The sequence below is a fragment of the Diprion similis genome, chromosome 8, assembly GCF_021155765.1.
Source record: "Diprion similis isolate iyDipSimi1 chromosome 8, iyDipSimi1.1, whole genome shotgun sequence".
In the NCBI taxonomy this organism is placed as follows: Eukaryota; Metazoa; Arthropoda; class Insecta; order Hymenoptera; family Diprionidae; genus Diprion; species Diprion similis.
Window position 1 is genome coordinate 1528625 of NC_060112.1, and position 21389 is coordinate 1550013.

A 21389-nucleotide genomic window follows, 5' to 3' on the forward strand; every position below is an offset into this window, starting at 1 on the left:
GCGCTGCATTCATGGTTTGATGTTTCATAAATATGCATGAAATATTTATTATACACGTTAATTGGCGCGAGTTCAAACGACTATAGTATGATAATAACAATTATTGCGGCACAAACTGTGGTTGATTATCGTAAATTCAATTTCAAATACTTTGGCAGATAATATTTCAGATTAGGCGACGTTTTTACACTGCGCCTGCACAGATGCGATATAAGAGAAATTGAGAAATTTCAATAAAAATATTATACACAATAATGCCAACATAAAAGAATTGATTTCTTTACTTTCGTATTTATAATTATATTATTATGTCACTACGCAGTATTGCATTTTTTTTTTATAACTATTTCCGTTTTCTCGACATTACGAAGACCAGTATTAACATAATATCTAACGAGTAATCATGTATATGTACAAAATGATTGCTCGGTAACGCAACTCGAGTTGTCGTGGTGGTACGGACTGTAATTTTCCTTTTTTTATCAATCCTTTCTCAAATCCAACTTTGTTAAATATTATCCTTTATATCTTCATTATACCAGAAACACTAACAATAACAACGACAACAATAGTAATAATAATAATAGTAATACATATCTAGGATAAAATTGAATACCGTTGTATTCAAATTAATCTCCTATTATGCACAAAACTGTAACCATGTATTAGTAAAGATTCGGCTTGTTCTTTGGTCGGTTTCGAAATTACATTTGAAAATATACTTTTTTTTACTATTCTACAGATTTGTGAATTTGAGAACCTATTTTCTATGTAAAAGCCCAACGGTATAATCGATTATAATCGGAAGGGACTGCGAAAGATTGATTACCAGATTGAATGTATTTTCAAGCTCATCTGAATATGTAAATAGTTTTTGGCCACGTTCCCTCATTTTCATTCCGATTTTTTCTTCATCATCTCCTCGCACTGTCTCGTTCCCGTATCATATTAGTTATATTATCCCTTCGAGTGCACACTGGGTCGTTTTAACCCAGAACATTTTATTACATCGATTGGATCGCAAATCGTGGGGATCTATTCACCTAAATTTCGACGCCATAATATTCCCCCACTCTTACTCTATAGGTAGACCCTCGGACCTCTTTTCAGTCGTGCCAATATCCCGAGGACAGCCATCGGAAAAGGACGTTGGGTCGTTTTGACCCCATGTGCGCACTAGTGCGTTGAAAATCGAATTTTTTTTTGTGTAGTAGTGCGTACAAGTAGGTGCGTTATGATAGAAAATGCTAATAAATATTTTTTATTTTGCGTTATCATGTTTAAGGTTAATGACGAAGGAACCATCCAACCTCATAATCACTGGCAATATTCGGAAGAACAAGCAAGAAATCCCTTTAGAAATGAAAATTGGTTACCATGGGAACATCACGCTTTTGTCATGGAATCCAACAAGAGAAAAAAAAAAAAAAAAAAAAAAAAAAATGGTGCTTCTGACTTCTTCGTATGACGACGGCAGTAAAAATGGTCGATTGCGTTAAATCCGAGTACTGTAAATCCTAGTAATGTTTTTTAAGGGAAAACATGTCAAACACATACGTTTTCAATAAATAATCTGCCCTAGAAGTTGTATTTTCTCATTTTTCACTACTCCGAAAATGCTTCAATTCAAACCCCCGAATAAGTATAATTTTTGGAAAGTTAATCGACACTGTATTTTTTCTTCACATCTACGAGCCTTCCTCTTGAAAAACTCCAAAGGTTTTTTTTTCAATTGAAAGCAAAAAAATACGATTTTTTTTTGTGTGAGTATGTATTTTTCAACGCATGCTCCACTTTGAGCGAATGTTCTGCATTAAATTTTTGTTTTCGTTAAAAAATAAATTTAGGGCCATGAAATATGGATGATTTACTGCAAAAAACGTCTCTACACAAAAAAAAAAAAAAAAAAGAAACCAAGAAATGCATATTTACTGAGATACAACGATTCGAAAAACGCCTTGGGTCAGATTGACCCAGAATGCATTTATAGGTTGGCGACGGAAGTGTGCACTCGAAAGGTTATCATCGTTATCATGTATCGTGTTTAATCATTCACAATTTTGTTTTACATTTCCAGAGAGATATTATACTCATATAATATTTAATATAGGTATATACAATATAAATATACTTGTAATACGTAATTTTGTACACAGTGGTGGCTAGGGGAGTCGGGGGTTGGGGGGTTGGGTTAGCTTGGCGTAAAACGCGACCTACGTGAAGTATACTCGACGTACGGCTACGTATAGTACGGATCCTTTGTTCGTTATATTTCAGCCCACGCGGCACATCCTTGTGTTAACAATCCGTCGCTGCCGCCGCGAACGTCGACCCAACAGGCGAAACGTCAAAGCCGCCTTACCCCCTTATTCTTTGTGTTTACACCATTATGTACATACAAGGTTGTGTTTTATACATACAGCTAGCTCGACTCTACAGTAAAGCTACTGCATCGCGAATAACACACTTCTGATTCATGTATCCTATATTAAAATAGAACTCGCCCTTCCTCCGACATCTTTTAATTCCGTTGCTGTGTAAAAGAATGTCGTATGTAATTCAGGGCAATTCAGGGTACATCATGGCGATGTGCGCCTGTATTTCGGCAACTGAGAGTACATACATACATATCAACGATCGGCATTTGTCTCATGGATCACGATTGGAGAAATTAGCGAAGAGTCGGCCAATCGTGTCAAGAACGAGAGCGATCGGTAATGTGTAATCTCAGTTGCCGAAATTCAGGCACGCATCCGTCAAAGTGTACCCTGAACTGCATAAATGCAGGCGAATTTATTTTGCTTTGCTTTGAATTAGCTGTATGAAATTTATGACAAATAACCCGAACAAATAGATTCGATTGCAGAAAAACAAAAGTGAACAAAGACAGACGAATTCGTAAAATTAAAATTGAATATCGTTTTCCGATTTTTACATATCTATTGTAAATATAGAATTATATGCAAGCTTCAATGTGAACGTTGGTGAGTTCGCTTGTTCTCAATTGGTTGTTTACGTGGAGTTCAGAGGATGCGTTGCTGTGGACCAAATCCTGCTTCCGATTTCTGTTGCCGATATCTTTTACTGGACTGAATGCCGAGCAGCAACTCTCCAACGTTTTTCTAAACGCTGCCCTGAACTCGCGGTTGAAATATGCGTAGATCAACGGGTTCAGGGCGCTGTTGAAGTAACCGACCCAGAACACTGCTGCCACAACAATGTTGCCACTTTGGCACGTATCGCAGAGGGCCGTTATCAGGTACCTGCAAAATAACACCAACAAAAACACACACCCTTACACGCAATTATTTGGGTGGAGGGAGGGGGGGGGGGGGGGGGGCATATAACATGTAACGATCCAAACTTTTCGTTTCGTGCGGGCACGGAAAAATATCTTCTGTTTTCTCACTATTTTTTTGGCACCATAGTATTACAAAAAACTTGGAGAGTGGTAGTTTTTTCCCGGTATATAGGCTTGAAAAGACGTGCTTCTCTGTTATGGTACACACATACGTATAAATTTATGTGGGTGCAGGGCAAAGTTGAAAGCATCGTATTTGTCCTCTTTCTTTTTTCTTCCGTTTCTTTAAATTGCCTCTTTTTTCCATTTGTTTTTTCTTTTTTATCATTTTCATTTCTGCAAGCCGCGGGTGGACGGTATTTTGTGATAGATTGCTATACTGTTCGTACGTGACAGTTAAAATCCTTCTTCGATTTCTCTCTCGCTGCGAGCGTATCCTCTTCAGCTTCATACATATATACGTATCTATATATATACATATATACGCACAAAGGTAAAAGAAAAGCCCGAGACGAAGGATAAAAAATAAAAAACTTTCAAAGAGGTAGAGAAAATAAGTGGAAAAAAAGTAAAGTATGAAAATCGAAATGAAAAAGTGAATGTGAGGAACTGAAGAAGAAGAAAAATGAAAAAACTTGGGAAAACTAACAAACGAAAGAGGAAACTGTATAGGTATACGTTCTACCTAGTTTTTTCAACCCTTACATCCAAATTTCATATTGATATTTTTTAACCCTGTTTTCCATAGGGTGTTCAACTCTTTTCACAGTCTCTGAATTTTATTTTTCTTCTCTTTTTCTTTGTTTTCTTTGAGCCCAAGGTACATAAATTTGACGCAGCGTGAAAATGATATGTACTATATACAAGTAAATCCAGGAGGAGAAAAAATGTGCCCACCGGTTGAATTAAACATCTATCTGGTTATTAAATTTGAGTTATAAATTCTCTAATATCCAGTCCTCTCAGCGCTCCCTTCTTACACTCGTCCCCTAGCAGCTCTCTTTCCATTTAGCTCGCAGCAGTCTGTGCAGTTAATGCGCGAACGAGTCTCCCGGCAAGTTTTTAATTGATATTTCAACTCGTTACTCGCCCCGCTCTTCGTCCTCTCTACCTACAAAAAAGGAGTAGGCGGTCCATTAAAACTGTTACTTTTCCGCACACAACCAACCATTATAATCCGGTCTCGAATATACATATACCGAAAGTTTTTTTTGAAAGGACATGCTCGATTGGCAGACATTTGTGCTCGCAGCTTAAAGCAAAGCTTCGCTAAGAAGAACAAATTCCCTAGAATCGACTGGTTGACAAGTTACTCTGAACCATAACTTCTCGCCATTAGGAATCGCCGGATCACGACCATAGACTCAAAGAATAGACTGAGCGCTGCGATAAGAGGCACTGAAGCTAACATTTATACGAGAAAGAGATATACCGGGTGTACTCCCCTCTCATTTCAATCGGCGTCATAGTGGGAACAACTATAGATATAGGCGTATAATTTCTCCTCAATCTCCTCTACCGCCTCGATCTCTACCACAAATATCGTCAGACAGATAAAGAGAGAGAGAGAGGGGTACTCCCGGCAAATTTCTGTCTTATAAGATAGTGACAGTGACGCCATTCGATGGATAATCGTGAGCAGTGTATTCCTCAAAAAATAAAAAATAAAATTTGGCAACATTGCGTGATTTTCTGGTGTTGTAGTCTGGCTGAATTCCGGTGTTTACCTCGCTATAGCCTTTATTTTTGTGAATCATAATGTTAAATCAGTTACGATATGAAAGGAGAACCGCAAAAAAAAACAACTAATAATAAATAAATAAACAAAGTCTTTTAAGAATACCATTTTGTAAACAGTAGAAACAAACATAATTTGAATACCACGTGAAATGTAACGGATTTTTTTTTTTAGATTATGTTTTTAATTATTAAATGACGGACAAGATTCACAAAAATTTTCATGTAATTATTGCTAAATATTCATTTTGCCTTATTCGATATCTTTTTCCGCTCTAAACAATTTATTCTAAAACAACCAACCTGAAAATATCAGTTTTTATGCCAATCCCTACCTATACAATATAAAATAGCTCAAATTTGAAATAAAAAAACTCAGTAACTAGACGGTAAATCATTTTCAAACTTTACAAGATTGTTTAATATTATTAAAAAAATTATATAGTTAAAATTCATGTCAATTAGACATTTCAGAAATTACTGCCCAATTACCTTAAATGTTGGTTTCAAGTGGCTCATAAGAACGGTCAGTCGATTTCATAAGCTATGTGGTCACGGCACCGCCGCCGTTGACTGATATCCTCAGTCAACGCCGCTGCGATCCACTACGGGTTGGTCACTCTACGTCAAGGTTGTATACACAGGTTCGGAAACTACCGTGATGGGCGTGAGTCTCTTATTGAGGACGGGTGTGTTTCGGAAACCTACCACGAGTTCAGAGGCGCTGCAGTCTCGTAGTGCGTAATAGGTGGTAAACATAGAACCTAACCTGTTTAATTTAGATTTTTTCAATGTATAGTAGTTTCCCAATGTTGTTAGTTAACAAATTCAACAAGTGAATATGTTACCGGTATAAAATAAAACAAGTAAAAATTAAATACAACCTTGAAATTCAAAACGCATGTCATTGATTGGTGTTCAAAAACGTTCGTAAACGCTATAATAAATCAGAACAGCACTTGTCTCTGAAATTAATTTTACATTTTATAATCGACACCTAAAAAAAAAAAAAAAAATTGCGAAACATTTTTAACACACTTAGGTCGTTTTATTATGCAATTTGACACAGAGCAACTCCACGGCGTCTTTGACCGCTGTGATTTACAGGACGACAACGTATTATGACCAGAGCAATCTTTGACGTTACTTGGAGCATGCTTCGAGATTACAAGGGTTTGTATACAGTCGACAACTACCAGATTTCACCGCTCTACCTTTAGTGGCCAATTTCTGAAACTTTTGAGCTTCAATAAGAGACTCGCCATCACCACGAGAGTTTCTAGACCTGTTTATACGGCGGTGCTCTGCCTGCCATGTTGGTAACCATAGTACGTGTGACAACGTATTTCAAACGTTGCAGAAGTCTCCAACGGATTGGCGCCGGCTTGTAAAATACCTGCTTCATTCAGCTCAAGTCTATTCAAAGCTGCATTTTCACGTGCAGCAAACAGCTAGATGCAGCAGTAGCAAAAATGCTCTGATTGGTCAACGATTCTGGTAGTTTTTTTAGCATCTTGCTGTACATGGAAATTTCTGTTCGAAGTAGAAATGAACCTACCGCCCATGGCAGTTGGTTTTGCTGCTTACAGCAGAAGCCCCCGTTAGAAGACTAACTGCATTTCGCATGCTCGTTCTCCAATGAACTATAGATGTGAAAAGAGAGCTACAAGAGAGCATGAAATAAGAATCCGTGAAATCGATTCATTCGACTCATCGTGAGTATAACAGTTAGGAACTACTATTTATGGATGTAGTATGTCCAAATGTACATACATAATGCGATGAGAGATCTCGAGGAATTGGAACGGAATGGGTGATTTCCCCTTTCCGTGATCGATTGCACAATGGAATGAAACCAGATGGCGGCTGTTGTACTGTTTGAGAGCCATTATACTAATTTGAAATATCTATAAACCAGGTCACGCGGGGGTCACAATGCAGATATTCCTGCATATGTAGCCTAGACCTACAAGGTATGACTCGGGGTTTGTTATCGCGTTTATATTTCTGCCTATATTAAAGACGTACTTATCGTCGCTTCTGTGCACTCGTCGTGGAACATTTTTTTCTTCTATATATATCTCGCCCTCATTATAATAATTATCAGCCTCGTTCGCGTTGTTACGTATATACCTATATTATGGAGTGTATAATATGAACCGAGTCAACCGCGCTTCTTAGAATATTCCTGCACTTGTCATTTATATCCATACCTATATTATCTATTGCGTTTTTCCTCATTTTCAATATATGTACTAGATAAATATTAGGGCGTTTCAAAGGATCTAGGAGGTGAAAGTAGCACCTACTGAAAAGTTTGTTTAGGTAAAAAAAATATTCAGGGGAAAGATAAGCGTTCTACGTACGTTACGTGGAAGATAGTTTCATTTCATTTTTCACTTTCTTTTTACGTTTTTTTTTTATTTTTATTTTTTTTTTATTTTATGAAGAAGCACGTTGTAGCACTTTAATTACTATTTCTTTCCTGAAATTTATATTCAATCCAAATATCACGATCAGTAACATAAAAATATATCGAACGGGAATCTTATATATTCTTAAATTGAAAGTTCATATTGAATTTTAACTATTTTATGAGACTGAATTAGTAATGGGAAAGTCTTCAGATACACTTCTCAAACATCAACTGAAGACTTTAATGTTAGAAATGTGGTTTTTCTTTACGATGTAAATTTATATTTTAAAGTCTGAAATAATTTTTTTCCTGAAACACCCTAGTATGTACACATAATGAAAGGAGAGTTTTGGCATTCACTTCGTTAAACTTATTTCCAGTTTATCGGAAGGATTCCATTATAAGAGAATTCTTTTAACATCACGTAGGTAGGTATACACGGATTGGATCGAATTACGGCTAAGACAGCTAGAGCTGAGGAAACTTTAGGAATAGAAGATATTCTCTGGAAATGATTCCTCGAAAATCAGTCTTGTCAAGACTGTAGTGCCGCAGTCAGGGAGTGTGTCAAACAAAAGAACAAAAAGATAAGAAAGGTCGAAATGACAAAAGAACAGAAATAGTGAAGAGGGATGAAGGTGGTGAGTCGAAGATACGATGTGCAGAAAAATGGAGACACCTTCGTCCATAATTCCGTCGAACATTATTGTAAAGTACTCTAGACTTTACCCTCTGCATGGCGAATATCGTGCAGCCTGTGCCTGAATCACCTTTGGTATATATGGCACGTTATATAATAATATAACTAGATTTATCATTCACGAGGCTCCATATTCTCGATTTCTGAGATCCTGTATAAGGGACATGATGGGCAAGAGAGAGATGCAGGGTGAAAAGGTTCGCCGGGGATAATAGAGATCCAGATAGTTTCTTTATGTAGGTACATACATGCGTCTAGATATATACGTACGACAAGTCGCACTATAAGCTTCATCCCTCTACCGCCCTTCCATCAGGACCCTTCTCAAATTGAATACCTACATCCATGCAGCACACCCTGCGCTGCAAGCATCCTACAGTAAGTCAACCCTCTAGATTACTTTTAAATCGTCCTATTCAAGCGGCGGAGGGATCAGGGGTAAACGAATTTGAAGAAGAAAAATTCAAGTTCATCAAATCGACGCACTTTGCAACTCTAGGGAGCCCAAAAAAAATCGGAAAGCACCGTTTTGACATGATCGTCATATCTAATGCCAGTTTGACTGAGACTTCTGGGGTTTTTTCTCGTCAAAATCAATCGAAAGAAACGTTGCCTTTTTTTTTGCGACGTGATGGTTTTCACCCGTTCAACTTAATTTCGTCTCTTTCTTGAGTTATTTCTTTCGTCCAATCTTGATCCGCAGGCTGCAGATAACAACTGAATGGACTTTCGAAACAAGCTGCACAATTTTTCATTTTGTAAATAGGGTATTCCATGTCAAATCGATCTGGGTCTGACCCTTGACCTCTCTAATTGGCCTCGTGATTTTTTGCATGATTATTTTGACTCTCGAAGGCACTAATTTATTGAGAAATTTTTGGAACGAGTTGAATTAGCTACAATTTTTTAAATTGTATATGAAAAGGTTTGAGGAACCACCCATAGTAAACTAACTTATACTGTCTTATAATTTTTTAAAATGCATCTATCGAAAAAATATGATGGGATCGCCGGACCACTCCAGCTCAAGGCTAAAAATTTTTTATATCTGACACATGATTATCCAGAATTATTTCCGATTTTCAAATTGTGTTGATCAATATGGTCGTTTTCAAAAATTGTAGCTAATTCAAATCGATCAAAAAAATTTCAAAAATAATTACTGCTTTCGGAGTCAAAACAATCATACAAAAAATCACGAGACAAATCACGGAGATCAAAGGTGAAACTCAGGTCTGTTTTTTAACTTTTTACCTCAAAGTAGCGAAAAATAAATAAAGTAATATAACTAGCGTATATCAATGACTTACCAAAGAAAAAACGGAAGCCAGCAGGCCAAAAATGCCGACATTATAATGCCGAGAGTCCTCGCAGCCTTTCGTTCCCTTTTCATTTTGCTGCTACTCGCTATCGGTGGATCTTCCGGCGCAGGTTCGGGCGATGACTGTCCAACTGTTGGCAGGGAGGTCAATCCAGCTGAAATCCCGTTTATTTGAAGATGCTTGTTCAAAAGGGCGGCCGCAACTTTACTCCTTAAATCAGAGAGAAACGATGGTTGTGTCTTTATTTTTATTTTCTCGTGAAATGCATACTCAATTGCATAAACGCAGCTGATTTCACCCCCCCCCTCCCTCCCCAATCCCTGACATATGTAATTGTTCGTATATAATTTCTGTGAAATAACACTTGATCTGGTATCACGTTTGGTGTACATACGATTTTCGGATCGGCTTACGGAAAAATGAGGAAATTGTTATTCCGTGAAATAAAGTACCATGTCATTTGAAAAGGGTGTAGGAAAGGGATTCGGGAAATATTATACCCCGTTGCATATTAAGCTCACCTTCTTATTCCCAGAGTTGGGAGGAATTGGAAAGAAGTAAATATACCCACATACATTATACCTACACATAGATAGATGGAGGCACAAGCAGAACCATCGGAGATTTTCAACGGTTGGACAGCGGGTGAAAAACTGCCGACGACTCAAATTCAATTTAATGGACTCTCTTTGAAGACTGAATATTTCTCTTTGTATCTTTATCATCTTTTCCTCTCTCTCTCTCTCTCTCTCTCTCTCTCTCTCTCTCTCTCTCTCTCTCTCTCTCTCTCTCTCTCTCTCTGTTTCTCTCTCTAAGTACATTCGTGCCTTGCCTCGTAATTGGTAAATATTTATATTAAGTATTGTTTTTGTCTCTTTATATAATTTTTTGTTTTCACTTGCCTTGCACTGCCTTAAGGGATATTTCCTATGGCTATAATAAACTCTATTCTATCTACTTTCTCTATCTCTCTCTCGCTCTCTCTCACTCGTTCAGCAAGTTTTTTTTCATATTATTGCTATTACAGAAACTTGGCTACATGCGGATGTTACTGACGACGCTGTCGTCATGAGGGATTTTTTTATTTTAACTTTAATTTTATTTGCTGTACCTTCTTCCGATAAACCAGCAAATTCATCAAGGCCGGAGTTAACATGTAAAGTGGGCCTTCGGCTACACACATTATTCGCGGTCCTGCATTTGGATAATGTCTTTGCATATAGAAGAAAATCACATGAATACATCTAACAAGGATACGACCATTGAAAGAATAAAGAGAATTTGTGAGATAGTACTGTTAACAGATTTTTATTTATAGCACCTGTTTTTTATGTTATATAATAGTATTTGAGTGACCAGAACATCACAGATCGGAGATCATAAAAATAAAGACAAATTTATCCACCATTATCAGAAAAACTTAAAATGCGTTTCCCACAAGGTTTTCCTCTGAATTTTCGGGCTGACGAAATTTCGATGATTTTAGCGTGATCGATACTGTTTAGCACATCACTTTTAATGCAGGAAGTAGTCTTGATAGTCTATCATTCTGCATACAAGCTCTGTATTTGTGTTTTTATAAAAGCGAGTTTCGAAAAGGCACATTTTGATTCACAATTTGTGATGGGTATTCACAAATATAATGTTAAAATGATGAACGTATTTGGAAAAAGAGATATTAAATCTTTATCGATGATGATTTAAAAAAAAATTCGTTCAGTAATCCATTTTGAAAGAGCTTTCAAAATTTTTTTAAATGTATTTGTGGCACTTTAGAGGGCTCTTGAGCGTGCGGGGCCCGGGGCTATAATCCCTGTAGCCTCCCCCCCCCCCCCCCCCCCCCCATCCATGCCGGGAGTTGATTTGTGGAATTAAGGCATTGATAGTATCAATGCAGTTTTTTAAGTGATTTGTTTGATTTCAAGTCAGCTTGAAGCTTGTAATTCATGAAATTCACGAAATTCATAGATATCAAAAAATCTGGACACCTTTCTTCTGAGGCCGAACTACTGATTTTTGGGGCTTTTGTCCATGAGAACTTTTGATAGGGAGGATAAGTACTGTGACATTGTACTTATAGGATAGCCAATTCTGTCAGGAGCCAATTTCCATAACAATTCTGCGGGCCTTTTTTCTACTATAGCGTTGATTTTCCTCCTTGCTGTATTCTCTGAGTTGAGGCCCCGCTGACCTGGCATGTCATATATATATTTCGTGACGTCAGAAGCGGGGAAATTGGGTGAAAACGCCTATACGAATCCTGCGATAACGAGAGTATGAATCTTACTCGGAAATATTTTAAATCGTACCTTGAATAATAGTGTACGTGTGAATCTCAGTCACTGCTCAGGCAAATCGCTGATAATGTTTATAATAAAGAATGATGAAGTGAATAAAATCACGCGACAACAAACATGGCCGATCGGAGCTACCGCATGTTGAATATTCACTGATTGCACTGTTCGACAATTTCTTTCACCCTCGCCAGGGAGATTCACACGTACAAAAGCACACACGTTATCCGGGAAAATTTATACTATCAGTTATTTCTTTGTAAACATGGCTCGATTCGTATACGCGTTTTTCATGTGACAGCAGCCCGTTTATGGTCCACAAAAAGTATGTTCCGATCTGTAACTGACATCATTGGTTGGATCTAACAGAACACGCCAATGAAATCAGCGGCCTTAGTTCACCGTTCAACGTTCAGAGGCGCTGCACGTATTTATGACGTCACGATTTGATATTTTCAAGTCACTTCAGCGGCACCTTAAATCATGTTATTCGCTTCGCGTACTGCTTTTTGACTCGAGGGCCTGCCCGATAAGGCATAATAAAGCCTTTATCTATGACTCTCTTTTTTTCTCATTTCTTCCTGCAGGGTCCTGTTAATCAACGCGTGTTAATATCATTTCAATACATCTTGCAATTTTCACAGAAGGCAGCTTCTTCTTTTCTCTGCAGTGTATTAACGCTAACCCATGTTTAAATTATACACTTCTTGTACCCCTTAGTAGTTGTTGTCTCTCTCTTTCTTTATATTTTTCTTCCCCTTTTCTCGTTCTTCCTTCATTTCTCTCTTTACCTTCCTCCCCACCAAAACTTTTCATTCTCCCAATTTTTGTTTTCCCATACAAGCGATGCTGTGCCCGTCGGTCGCCGGCTCACTTTTCACTTGTTATACTGTAGGTGGAGGAAAGAAAAAACTCTCTTCCATTCCCTTTCACATTGTCGATGGTCTGTTTTTTGTCCTTTCTTTCTCTCTCTTTCTCTATCCCTAGATGCCCTCTAATCCACCGATCAAGTGTCCAAATGCCAAATACTTTTCCTTTCTTTCTTTCTTTCTTTATTTCTTGTGAGGAGAAGAACTCGTTGAATTCTCGAATGGGTACACAAAACTCGAATATCTATATATACGAGACGTATACTACACAACACACCATCGCTATTATGTACTCGAAGAATCAGCTTTCCGTCTCTCTGGCTTTTTTCTCAGTGTTTCTTTTTTCTTCATTTTTTTCCACTCCTCTCCTCTTTCTCTTCCTACTTTTGTGAGTAGGTATATCACAAGAGATAATTTTGACGACGATATTGCGAGCGACATCATACTACGCGGGGTAATATAAAAATACTTCAACGTATTTTTCATAAATGGAAATTTTCCTTTTTTATTATCATTTTTGAATTTCTCGAAGATTTTCATTTACATGCAAACGAAAAGTAACAATATTAAATTCGTATAAAACGAACGACATTATGCGATTTGTAGACAGATATACTGAGAGGTTCTCTTGAAACGATTGAATAAGGAATTTATGCTATGGTTTATAACGCCAACTGGTAACGCTTTCGTTTTCGATTCCGGCTCATTGTCAGTAGAGTCTAGCCAAACATTAACTTCGTACTGAAGCGTTCTACGGACAGCCAATCAGATAGGCATGAAGGGAAGCTTGACAGATATTCGTTGTAGATACAACCAATAGCAAGGTTGTATTGTACGGAGATTGTAGACAAGTCTTCCAATTTTAATGGAAACTTGAACGTTTACTAAAGCATTTACAGTTACGGTTACGCATATTGTAAACCGTCCTTTAGACTGCGCAGTCTTCGCACCGAGCTGAAGCCGTAATTAGAAAGAGAGAGCAACAGCTGGAGTGGATCTCTCTATTGCACGATCGAAGGAGTGGAGCGCAGCGGCCAGGAGAAGAAAGCAATAAGGCAGTATTGGAAAATGTCCTCATGACGTCAGAGCCTGGTTGTCTGCACCATTTTATCAACGCATAACCTATGTTTTCAATTTTAATGGAGGCGAATTGTAATTCTTGGGATTTTAAATTACTCATGTCACATGAATTAATCAAACATAATTAATAATATACCTATTCTACCATCCACGCGTGAAAAAACTCGGTAAACAGTCAACTGTCAGCCTGGTTGCATCAGTTTGATTTCTTTCCACCCGTTGGCGCATTAGAAAGTGACAATCCCAATGCTTGTATGGGTCTATGTATTTCCCCCGCCAAGCCACCGATTAGAGTGAGAGGATTGACTTCAGCTGTTGCTCTCTCCTTCTAATTATGCCTTCAGCTCATTGCACAGCCACGCACTCTATCTATATAAGTCTATGTAATACGCAAGAGGTTAAGGTTCACTGTTACTTCTCAAGTGGTCGATTCTAGGGAATATATTTTTGTCGGCAAAGGTTTGTTTCAGGCTGCGAGCACGAATATCAGCCAATCAAAATCAAGTAATTTGAATTACGCGCGCTACGAGCAGGTTCGTTCAAGAGATGCGCTCGGTATAATGATAACTAGAAGTAAACAAATTTGGTGCTCAAATCTCGTTTCACTCCCGTTTATATTTTCATTTCAAAGTCTCAAAAAAAGTTTCCAAAAACTTGTACTATTACTATGTATGGATAATTTAATCCATCGTAACTTATCACCACCGTATGAATAATAATTAATTAATTAATTAATCAGAATAGGGGTGTCTTGTTATATCCTGCGCGTCAAGGGATATGCGATAGTGTCACGGCTGGTTAGTGGGAAAAGGGGAAGAGCGAGGGAGGCGAAGACGAAAGGGAGTCAGGCGTCATCATCTATTCTATATATTATATATACATGTATATTATTATATTATAGGCCTACATACGGTGCATGTAAGAAGGCACACTTTCGAAAATGATGCTTTCGCAGATAAATTCAACTGTATACTATATCCGTGGGACTGGGTAATTGGCGCAAGGAAACAGCCAGTTTCCCACCCTAAATTAGTTTGCGCTCGGTTTTGGATGGTGAGCGTGAGTTGATGGTGGCGTTATATATGTATTGTCTCCTGCACGGGTGAAACAGGATTCTGCACTATCGTCATGACTAACTTCACCCGCATGACGCCCAAGAACCCATCAAAACAACTTTATTTCAGTGATCAAAACTCTGTCTAATTCGCGTCATGCTTCTACTATGTAAGTATGTCATACAATATACTATATAATATGTTTCATCTTTGATTTGTCATCCGCGTACGATTATTATATATTGTAAAATTACCGTTTAATCTAATTGTAAGTCGGAGAGAAAGGCGTCAAGAGTGGCAACTTATTTCTGGGAGAAAATCTTTGGAGTTATTTTCATTTCGTTTTTGGAACATTTTTTTGTCAACACGTATTATGTAGGTATACATATCGCTACCGAGAATCTTTATTCAATGGACCTGCTTATAGCGCGCGTGATTAAACTTGGTAATTTTGATTGGCTGGCATCCATTCTCGCAGTCTGAAGCAAACCTTCGCTGATAAGAACAAATTCCCTAGAACCGACCGATTGGCAAGTGATAGTCAACCATAACCTCTCGCGTATTAGGAATAGCCGGGTCACGGGATTGTCGCGTTTCACTACCATAGACATTTTGCTACACATCAGTCACTCTGCCTACCATGCCGGTGTACCTATTAATTTCATTTAGTTACTGAACCATGCCGTTAAAATTTTGCGTTTCTTCGTGCAAACTAATTATTAAATTTTTTTCGCTTATTGTATAAAAACACCTTATGTTTCAATATTTTTTTTTCATCAGACTTTTCGTTGGAATTGCTCGTTCCACATTTGTAAATTACATTATTTCATTGAAAAATATGCTAAACGTTGATATTGTTGATTGTTTGTTACAATAGCATGACCCACCACTATACATTAGTGTATAATATGTATTCATATTATCCAGATTATATCAACGCAATGCTTAGGGCACTCAATTACGATAGGTACACTCTTGCTGTAAAAAGAGTGGGCATGTAGTGTACCACGAAGTAGTAGGAAGGACACAACACTCAAGCAGCGCTCGGGTCAAAAGTTAGTCCAGTTTTTGGGGCAACGTAAAAGGAATTGCAAGGTGCAATTTAAGCGCCCGTTGCGGTGCAAGCTCGTATAGCGCTCTTCCCCCCATGATCTTACGATTTGCTGTTTGCCATCTTTGCTTCGGATTTAATGTAGGTTGAGGTTGGAGAAGCAATTACTCGGTTTTCACTTACTTCAAAAGCGTATTTTACGAATTCAAGAAGTATGTTTATAGCACAGAGGTTTATAGGTAACGGTCGCCGCCCTTCTCTTTTATCATTTTAAAGTGAAAATTTCACTTTTTCCATAAGAGGTGCTCAAATCGCATTCAGGAAATTCTTGTTACGTTACTTCAAAACTGGGGACAAGTTTTATCACAAAGTGTTGTCTCCTTCCTTCTTGAGTGTTACTACGTCCCGCTCTTTCACTGGCTCGAGAATACTTTTTCAACGTCGATATCACAGTCTTACATACAGGTCTGGAAACTCTCGTCGTGGGGGCTGAATGCTTACGAAATAGCATTTAATTCCCGTTGGGGCCGCTAGAGGCGGGTCAGTAGAGTAAGGTTGTTTAGGAAAAAAATTGAAACAGGTCTTTCATCTCTGTCTAACTGTATTATCGGTTCAAATGAGTTTGAATGAGATTTTAAGGCCCCGCTGACCTGGCATGTCATATATATATTTCGTGACGTCAGAAGCGGGGAAAACGCCATTACGAATCCTGCGAGAACGGAAGCACGAATCTTACTCGGGAAATTTTTAAATTAAAGCTTGAATAAAAGTGTACGTGGCTAACTCAGTCACTGGTCATGCAAATCGCTGATAATGTTTATAATAAAGAATAATGAAGTGAATAATATCACGCCAAAACAAACATGGCCGATCGGAGCTACCGCATGTTGAATATTCACTGATTGCACTGTTTCACAATTTCTTTCACTCTCGCCAGACAGTTAGCCACGTACAAAAGCACTCACTTTATTCGGGAAAACTTATACTATCAGTTATTTTTTTGTAAATATGGCACGATTCGTAACGGCGTTTTTCATGTGACAGCAGCCCGTTCATGGTCCACAAGAAGTATGTCTCGATCTGTAACTGACATCATTGGTTGGATCTAACAGAACAAGCCAATGAAATCAGCGGCCTTAGTTCACCGTTCAACGTTCAGAGGCGCTGCACGCATTTATGACGTCACGATTTGATATTTTCAAGTCAGGTAAGCGGCGCCTTAATGAAACAATCCAGAAGGTTAAAGCATATTTGATAGAAAATGATAATGGCACACGTTATTTAGAGGTTGTGTTTGAGAACACTACCTTACGACAGTGCGAACTAGCGGCAGCGTCGGAAAACAAAAAATCCAGCGTTAGCGTACTTCCCCCATCACGCAAATTTCGATGAGTTTTAAGGCCTGTTTGTAAGACCGTGGTCGATGCTTCCTCCTTGTCTGTATGCTTTAGTTCTTATGTACAGATCTGGAAACGAAGCCTCATTTCGTGTCCCCGTTACGAGCTCTGCTATTCTTTTCGCTCGCCGCCACCTACGTCGCTGCGATCTGGTAGTACATACTTCTCACCCACAGTCTTCTGTGCTTCCCCCTTTTCCCTGTACCGGTACTGTTGAAAAATGTAAAAATATTTGGATCGGCTAACGGGTACCTACATTTCGTGATTGTTTCCAGACCTGTGTATGAGACTGTGACCCATTCCATCCACATCGCTAAAAATGTAGCCAAAGTAGTGATGAGATATTTTACTCCGTCTCTCTCACTCTGATTTAGATTATAACTCACAAGCAACATATACCTCTCTTTCTGACTCCTCTTCTAGACCTTCTGTACACGCGAAGCTGCCTCCGGCAGTATGTGCTCTATGCAATTGTCGAATAGGTTCCCTCAAGAAAAACTCTCGGTATATGTGTATGTATTAGGCTGGAGACGAAAGACGACGGTGAGGGGCCTCAAGGTTTTATGTACACATATGCGTAACTCTACATATGTACGTACATACGTATAAGGTATAAACTTTTGGGGAGCCGGCGAACTATTTCGTAGGAATCGCACAGCTGTCGGCATAGACCTCGGGCCTACGCATAAGGCATTATAGTATACCTATGTATATATAACTGTGAAAACTCACGTTAGGATTTAGCAGCAATCCTCGTTCGCGTCTCCGTTAGGCATTCCATACTGTATATACATATATTTGAATTGCTAAATCCCTCGAGCCCATCCATTGCTGCTGTCGCTGTTGGTCCTCCACAGGTTTCGGACCCCTTTTAACCCGTGGCTTCTATGTTCCTGTTTTGTGACCCGTACGCAACGTTTTCGAAAAATCTTCACGGATTGTTGTAATGTATTGGAGGGGCGGGCAAAGTGGGCACCCTAAAAAATTATCGCTTTAAATAGAGGTTTGGATCATTAGATCTCCAAATTTTTAACGAAAAACGATAATCTGACAGATGCCAAGTGTCAAACGCCATTACATGACAAGAAATCCGGAGTCCGGAAATCGCGGGCAAAATGGGCACAGTGAAAAATTTCAGAAATTTATGACAATTGAAAAATATTTTAAATTTATTTTCGTATTCACTTTTGAATACTTTAAACGTGAGATTAGTTATGTATAAGAGGCTTGTAGAGAAAAGGACGGCGAAATGGGCCCTCCTTCAAACAATGTTTCAAAGTTTTGCGCAAATTTTTAGGGGTGCACATTTTGGCCGCCCCTCCTCTGCATATAATATGTGATACGATTGTATTTCACATTTCTTCAAAGGGTGGTTTTTTTTTATTATCAGTGTTATTATAGATATTTAACTATTGCGCATCAAATAATAAGAATAATAAAAATAACTGTCATAACGTGAATATTTTTTTCAAAATCGCAAGTCGGGGGCTTTCACATTTTTTGAAACGAGAATAATCGAGCAACTAGTCAAAAGTATAATTTAACCTGCAATATATATTATAGTTATTATTGTTATTATTATGGAAAAAAAATTGTTTTCCGATGATTAATTTATACTATATGATCCAGGGAAAATTCGTGAAGTCTCAGTTCTCGAAACATCTCCTCTTTCATGGCTATTATTATTATTATTATATTATTATTGTTTGTACTAAATTCGATATACGAATTACCGTAAAAAATCCTTGTTATGATTACTATTATTATTGTTATCATTACTTTTAGAAATACCAAAAAAATTATACAATCAGATGTCTAGATAGAAAAAAGTAGAAAGAGAGAGATTTAAAGAGAAATTATCGCGAAACGGATGCGGCGGTGATGGCGGAGATTGTTTTCCCTGGTAGAGCGATAAATAATTCTTTATCCTTATCGAAGCGGATCCGTAATCCTGCAGTAGGCAACAGCGAGCGACTGTCACATCTCTCTTATCTTTTCAGCCGCGTTTTTACTGCGAATACGGCTTGTTTCAATTCACTCTGTGTACTCTTGTTTCCATTCCCTCTTTTACCCAACAGTTTTTTTTTATTATTATTCTTTTTTTCATAGCTCAAAACGCGTGATCATTACTCCACCGGATTTTTTTTTCCGTCTTTTGTGTTTGTCAAAGATTAAAAAAAATTTGCTTCCTTCTACAACGCGATAAGCTTAAATAGAAATACTACAAAATGTACAAAATCGAAAACAAAACATCATTTTCCGATATTCTCCCTGAATTTGCGGAATGCCTACAACAAAATGTGAAATCAAATTTAAAAAAAAATCGGACGCAAAATGCTGCAGAGTTTACAATCCGCCTCGATCCGCCCCTCATCCTCGGTATTTTGATTCTGACGTGACTTTGGGTCTCGGGGCGGCAAAGGGCAAGGAAGGGAGGGGAGAAGGGAGAGAGAAATACCGCAACCAGCATCACCCGGTCCCAGTCCTTCCTCCCCGGCTTCCTCCGCCTTCCTCCGCTTTCCTTTCTTGACTCATATGTACCCGCGGAAACACCACACTTTCACGGAAACTGCTCATGCTCCCCAAACATCATTCTGCATCAAATTTTCGCTGAATACGGTTAATGTGTACATGTAAAACGTACACATACCTATATATATCCATTAGATCTGTCCTTAAGAAAAGTGAAATCGAATTTCGATGGTCGGATTTCTCAAATTAGTTCGAAATAATTCAACTTTTCCTCTATATATTCACCCACCCCTAGAAAGCCTTACTTTGTCTCATAGTAAAGGCATTGATATTCCGAGGTTTTTAATCAAAAGTGCGTACTGGGTTAAAAAAAAATCATCAAAATTTTTCTGAAAAAGCAAAATGAAGGTAAGTTTCCCCGTTTAAAACGCTGCTTGGGAAATTTGGTTAACTCTCTAGACTAGTGGAATCCTAACTTTTGAGTGTCCAAGGAACTCAATGGGATTAGTCTTAAAGAAGAAGGAAATTCTTCGCTCAGATATTGACAAATCGAAATTCCAAAATTTCGATCACCTCATCTTAGGAAATCGCTGGCAAAAGATTTAAAAAATGTCGTAAAGCGTCATTTTGAGAGTTGAATATCGAAAAAAAGAATTAAATCGAAGTATTCGTAAGAAATAGAGAATTCTTTTTATAAAGTAATTATAGTCATGTGAACAAATTTAACCCCCATTTAACAATTTTTTTTTTAATTTGTTCACATGAGTAATTAGTTTGTACAAAGAATTTTTTTTTTTCACGAACACTTCGATTTAATTTCAAATACATAAAGTTAAAATACCAGAAAAAAAGAAACGCTTCTAGGAAAATATATTTGAAGGAAATATCGCGGAGTGCCGGTACACTATCGCATACTTCCGTGTATATGTACCTATGTATGAGCTATAACGTCAGTGAAATCTATACTAGTGGAATATTACGACCCTCGGTGTGCTTGCCGAAGCATTATTGACCCAGAATCCAGGATATATTGAAGACGGGTAATATAGCCGCAGTTAGAACTGTTTAGTTCTAATCCTTGAGACATAAAAAAAAAAAATAGTTCAGCATCGAAAATTTTTCCCTATCTCGTTCTATACCTTACAGGCGAAATTGGATATATAATATACAAATTCATGCATGCCATGAATTATTTGATACAAATTAGATATTCGAGAGTATGAAAAATGCAAAAGCACGTGCTGGTAAAGAGAAAGATTAATACTGTCAGCTGGTAATCTGCTCTCGTGATCGCACGTCTGTTCCATTAAACGGGAAGGGGTGAAAATTGGTACAGAAAACCAAAGTGTGGTTGATGCAAAAAAGTGTTATAAGGGACGGGAGCATTGATGATAATTAATGGATATGCAAATTACAAAAGTTTGACGGGTGACGAGAAGCAAGGTAAGGTTTCGCTTAAAAAACCTTGCTGGAGCTGATGGGATATTATTGGAACAAATTCTGAGATACGTTGTTCTGCACGATTTTACGTGAGACGAAGATTTCCTGAAAACAACTGTCTTTCCTCTACTTGCCACGAAGGTTTCGTTGGATACACAGAGTTTTAATTCAAGTTGTACCTAATTGGTATCGCTCACTTAGGTTGACTCCAATTAATATTCCACCCCGTAGCTAGCCAAAAATTGATCTAAAATT

At 38.0% G+C, this 21389-nt stretch overlaps 1 protein-coding gene across 2 annotated transcripts in view; it reads right to left on the minus strand.

The window, feature by feature from the left end:
- Positions 1 to 2576: 2576 nt before the first annotated feature.
- Positions 2577 to 21389, minus strand: part of LOC124409533 (octopamine receptor beta-1R-like) — a 40373-nt gene continuing 21560 nt past the window's right edge. For both annotated transcript variants that reach the window (XM_046887210.1, XM_046887212.1), the window contains exons 3-4: positions 9465 to 9686; positions 2577 to 3263 (exon numbers count right to left, since the gene is read on the minus strand). In XM_046887210.1, coding sequence (XP_046743166.1) covers positions 2957 to 3263; positions 9465 to 9686 — 529 coding nt within the window. In that variant the 3' untranslated portion in view covers positions 2577 to 2956. The remainder of the gene's footprint in view (positions 3264 to 9464; positions 9687 to 21389) is intronic.